This window comes from Acomys russatus, chromosome 25 (genome assembly GCF_903995435.1).
Source record: "Acomys russatus chromosome 25, mAcoRus1.1, whole genome shotgun sequence".
Lineage (NCBI taxonomy): Eukaryota > Metazoa > Chordata > Mammalia > Rodentia > Muridae > Acomys > Acomys russatus.
Window position 1 is genome coordinate 891,536 of NC_067161.1, and position 5,415 is coordinate 896,950.

Consider the following 5,415-nt stretch of genomic DNA (forward strand, 5'->3'; position numbering starts at 1 on the left):
GTACTTTTTAAATGATTTTTTTTTTTTTTTTTGGTTTTTCAAGACAAGGTTTCTCTGTGATAGCTTTGGCTGTCCTAGACTCACTTTGTAGACCAGGCTGGCCCCGAACTCACAGTGATCCACCTGCCTTTGCCTCCCAAGTGCTGGGATTAAAAGCGTGCGCCACCACGCCCGGCTTAAATAATATTTTTACCTTTACATCTCCTGATAGATGGTAAGTGCCTGAAAAGCAGGGCCTCTAAGGATAGTACTGACTCCAGTACATGAGACTCAAGGGCATGAGTGGTTCCTCCCACTGGCTGCTCAAGACTCCCTTTTTCTTGGCTGACCTTCAGTCATCCTTATAACTATTGTTTTGATTCGGAGAACAAAAACAACAAAACTCTCTGTTGGCAAGGTCTTCATGCTTTTATCTTCATGTTTAACGTGTCTAAGACTCTAAGACTTGCATAGGTAATATTTAAATTACACGAACCGCCTTAAAGAATAAAGGGGATGGGAAATGGCCTTTTGAAGTAATCCTTTCTGTTTTTTGTTTTTGTTTTGTTTTGTTTTGTTTTTTGACAGGGTCTCACTATGTAGCCCTGGCTGGCCTTGAACTTGCTTTGTAGACCAGGCTGGCTTCCAATTTACAGATATGATGCCTGCTAAAATTAAAGATGTGCACCACCACACCCAGCCCAGTCTTTTCCTTTTATTTTTCTAAAGATTTATTTATTTATTTATTATATACAGTATTCCGCATGCATATACACCTGTACACCAGAAGAGGGCATCAGATCACATGATGGATGGTTGTGAACCATCATGTGGTTGCTGGGACTTGAACTCAGGACCTTTGGAAGAGCAGGTGGCACTCTTAACCACTGAGCCATCTCTCTCTCTCTCTCTCTCTCTCTCTCTCTCTCTCTCTCTCTCTCTCTCTCTCTCCTCCTCTCTCTCTCTCTCTCGTCCTCTCCTCCTCCTCTCTCTCTCTCTCTCTCTCTCTCTCGCTCGCTCGCTCTGTTTTTCCTTCCTTCCTTCCTCCTTTCTTTCTTATGTGTGTGTATGGTTTTTCAAGACAGGGTTTCTCTGTGTAGCTCTGGCTGTCCTGGACTCTCTTTGTAGACCTGCCTCTGCATCTTAAATGCCAGGAGTACAGGCATGTGTTACCCTTCCATCGTTTTTTCTCTCTTTTAATAGAAGGAAACATAAGTCATTCAATATATTTTATAAAATTCAGTTGTTCAAATTGTAAAATGCCTGTGTAAAGATTTTTAGAATATCTGTCTGTGAGTTCAAGTCCAGCCTAATCTACACAGTGACTTCCAGGCCAATTTAGTCTACACAGTGAATTCCAGGACTATGTAGAGACTCTATCTCAAAAAACCAAAAGATTTATAGAATATATATATGTGTGGGCCCTTGTCTACAGGCGGAGGAGACACTCCCTCCCAGTAAGCTTCATGCTTGGACATAGGTGAGCCATACCCTCTGCTGGCAAAACATCCCACCAGGCCCAAATGTGTTAAAAGGCTAGTTCCTTGTAGGGACCAAAGCACAGACCCTCACCCACACAAAAGGTGTCAAAAGCTGGCTCTTTGAAAAAAAACATACAAAGGTGTCCTGGAGACAAGCCCCAGGAAGTATCCTGGGAGTGGCTCCTGCAATTCAGTTACCCTTGGTTAAAAAGCCCAGATCTGGAGTGGAGGTGCGGATTTTTCTCATTTTTCCTTCTGTAGCTCTGTCTTTGTCTTTCTGTTATCATTAAGCTTAGTGAATTAAAATCTAGCTCTTTGACTCTTGATTGTCTTTATTTTTAACCAAGTGTGGTCGGTTATCTGGCTTTTCACAAGCCAGAGGTTCCCTTCTCCAGCTGGAAGGATCTTAGATATCCACTGTCTCAACCCAGGCTGAGCATGGCTGCCCCATGCTCCCTCCCTGCCCAGAAGGCCTTCTTTGTGACCAGTTCTCAGGACAGAGCCTTCTTCAGCTAGCCTCCAGAAGGCTGAAGAAAACTGTGATCAGATTCTCAGCCCAGCCTCCCGGAGAAAGGAATCCACATATATGTGTGTTTATTTCTAGTGAGGGGATCATACATTTTTAAAAGAAGTGCTGGAGAAAGTTGTAAGAAAGTTATAACTGTCGCCTAATATTCAGTTATTTCCATTATTGGAATAAAAGCAACAAATATGGGGCTGGAGAAATGGATCAGCAGTTAAGAGCACCCAGGTTTGGTTCCCAGCACCTACATGGGGGCTCACAACTGTAATTCCATTTCCAGGGGATCATATGCCCTCTTCTGGCTAAAGGCACCAGATATCCACTCCAGCCCCTCCCCAGAAAAAAAAAAGACAAAGAAAAAGAAATCTCAAGCCGGGCATGGTGGCGCACGCCTTTAATCCCAGCACTCAGGAGGCAGAGGCAGGCGCATCGCTGTGAGTTCGAGGCCAGCCTGGTCTACAAAGTGAGTCCAGGATGGCCAAGGCTACACAGAGAAACCCTGTCTCGAAAAACAAAAAAAAAAAAAAAAAAAAAAAAAAGAAAGAAAGAAAGAAAAAGAAATCTCAGCTAGGGATGACAGTGCATACTTATAATCCTAACACTCTGGAAGTGGGAGCAAGAGGATGAGAAGTTCAAGACCATCCTCTGGACCACAGCAAGTCTGAGACCAGGCTGCTCTACATGACGCCCAGGCAAGACCCTGCTAAGACAGAAAGAGCCAGTTTGGGAGGCAAAGGCAGGCAAATCTCTATGGGTTCGAGGCCAACAAACTACATAGTGAATTCCAGGCCAACCAAGGCTACACATGAAGACCTTGTGTTAAAAAAAAAAAAAAACCCAACAACAACAAAATACAAACCAAGAAAGAGAAAAAGAAGAGGGAAGAGGAGAGAGAAAGAAGAAAGGAGAAAGTAAAGCAGTTATCTCAGTTCCAACATCTTCACTTGAGAATCACCCAACTTTTCTTAGCATTCAAAGCTTACTTCTACAATGCGCAAAGTGTTTTATTTAGATGATGTATTTAAACAGCAACCATCACTGTTATAAACAGGAAATTAATATCACTTGGCATAAAATGGAAGTGACTCACTGAAAAGTATATGAATATGAAAATTATTAAGGTCTAGCTGGATATAGTTTTTGTCTACTGAAGCTTTAGGGGGACATTAAAGAGCACCGTCTCCAATAAAAAGTAGCCTCTGTGACAAAAGTGAAATGTATTGAAAAGGAGTAACTTTCCCATTGAGACTCAGTATCATTTGGTGTTATATACGTGTACAAACTGAAGCCATCTTCTTTCAGGAGAATCCTTGCAGAATCCAAATCCCCCACCTACCTCCAGACCTTATAACTTCTAAAAACAAAACAAAACAACAACAAAAAAACATTGCTCTGGATCTCTCCTCTAACCTTAAACAAAAGGAACAGATTTCATTATCCAGCAGGCAATGTCTTGGGCCTCATCTACTCTGAAAACTACTTCCAAAAGCCTACCAGCCATCAAATGGCTAATCCTCAAGTCCACGGCCACTCTGTTCCCACTGCAGGAATTGAGAAAGCACTAGAACACTGACAACAAAAAGGGTAATGGTTGGTAATTTTTCCTCCAAGGCACTTACTTGGCAAAAGCCTTAGTAGACATTCAAATGGCTGGGTCTGATTCCTATTAGAAACGGTGACCGTTCCTTACTCCCCCCAAGGCTGGAGGGTTGCCAGAGGGTCACACTGAGTGTTTGGATATGTGGCCTCAGAGGCAGGCGATGAAGGGTCAGGCTGCTCCAGAGGCTGTTCCTTGCTGGGTGCTGGAAAAGTCACAAAAGCTTCAGCACTTAAGTTCTGAGGAAACTTCTGGACACAGGATGACTTTGAGAAGTCTGGGCAGGTGGCACCACAGGAACCCCCATGGCCAAAGTATGGCTCTCAGAAACTTTAGCAGTTTAAAGTTGAGGTTAAGAAGCAGGGTGAATTTTCTGGAGACGGTTTCGTTGGGCTGCAGTGTCCTGGATTTGGCTCTGAGATGTCTGGCTATCTTCCCTTTCCAGAGGGTAGATTTGAGTAGCCACACAGATCTTTGAACGTCCCTGAGAGGGAGAGTCTACAGGTACATGGCTTTCAGAGGACACAGAGGACTGGCTATCTTCCCTTTCCAAAGGGTAGATTTCAGAGGGAGAGTCCACAGGCACATGGCTTCCAGAGGCCTGGATTTGGCCCTGAGATGTCACAGGTTCCATAGGTAAATTGTCCGAGGGCACGAGGACAAAGAGGTGACTCTGGCTATCTTCCCTTTCCAGAGGGTAGATTTCAGAGGTCACACTGATCTTTGAGTGCTCCTGAGAGGGAGAGTCCACAGGTACTTGGCTTTCAGAGGACACAGAGGACTGGATTTGGCCCTGAGATGTCACAGGTTCCGTAGGTAAATTGTCCGAGGGCACGAGCACCAAGAGGTGACTCTGGCTATCTTCCCTTTCCAGAGGGTAGATTTCAGAGGCCACACTGATCTTTGCGTGCTCCTGAGAGGGAGAGTCCACAGGTACATGGCTTCCAGAGGCCTGGATTTGGCCCTGAGATGTCACAGGTTCCATAAGTAAATTGTCCGAGGGCACGAGGACCAAGAGGTGACTCTGGCTATCTTCCCTTTCCAGAGGGTAGATTTCAGAGGCCACACTGATCTTTGAGTGCTCCTGAGAGGGAGAATCCACAGGCACATGGCTTTCAGAGGATAAAGCCATCCGGGAAGAGCTTTCAGAGGCTTCCGACGCCGGAGGGTAGCACTGAGAGGTCACCGAAAAGACAGGCTGGCTCCTAGAAGTAGAAATGGAGAGAGGTGGGTGCAAAGGGACCAGAGGGAAACTCCTAGAGGCCTGGACTGCGCAAAGCTCTAGTTTGCTCAGAACGGACCTCGGCTTCTCCGGATGGAACGAAGTTCTCCCATCTCCCCTCCTGGCGTCGCTGTTCCTTTCCAGCTGTCCCGGGTCGGTCGAGCTTAGGCTGCTGACCCTCAGGAGGGCCCTCGGGAGGAGTCGCCGCCGCCGCCGCCGGCGGATCCGCAGGAAGGTGTTGGAGACGTTCCTGAGGGTCAGGGAGAAGCGACGGCTGCCGCTGCGTTGCTCGCTGACCTCGCTCCTGCGAGTCAAAGTCCTCCGGAAGGGCTCTTCCGGGAGCGCCTCGATGTTGCCGGTGTACCAGGAGATCCACCACAGGAGACTAACGAAGATGATGATGGAACCCAGATAGAGCAGCATGTCGTAGAACAGCAGGTCGGCGAAGACGCCCGTGAACAGCACTGCCACACCCACAGCGTCGAAGGCGACGCCCAGCCAAAAAAACTTCGTGCAGCGGCCCAGACCTCCGGACCGCATCTCCTCCAAGTCCACGGTCTTCTGCGAAAGCTGGGTGCTGCTCAACATCGCCCACGCAAACCTCGCAAGAGGC

The 5,415-nt window shown here is 46.8% G+C and overlaps 1 protein-coding gene across 1 annotated transcript; it reads right to left on the reverse strand.

Annotated features, from left to right (window-relative positions):
- Nucleotides 1-3,932: 3,932 nt before the first annotated feature.
- On the reverse strand, nt 3,933-5,415 carry LOC127208594 (uncharacterized). Its single transcript, XM_051168088.1, has 2 exons — nt 4,599-5,415; nt 3,933-4,427 (listed from the first exon to the last, which is right to left on the reverse strand). The coding sequence occupies exons 1-2, from the start codon at nt 5,388-5,390 to the stop codon at nt 3,933-3,935; spliced, it is 1,287 nt and encodes a 428-aa protein (XP_051024045.1). The 5' UTR covers nt 5,391-5,415.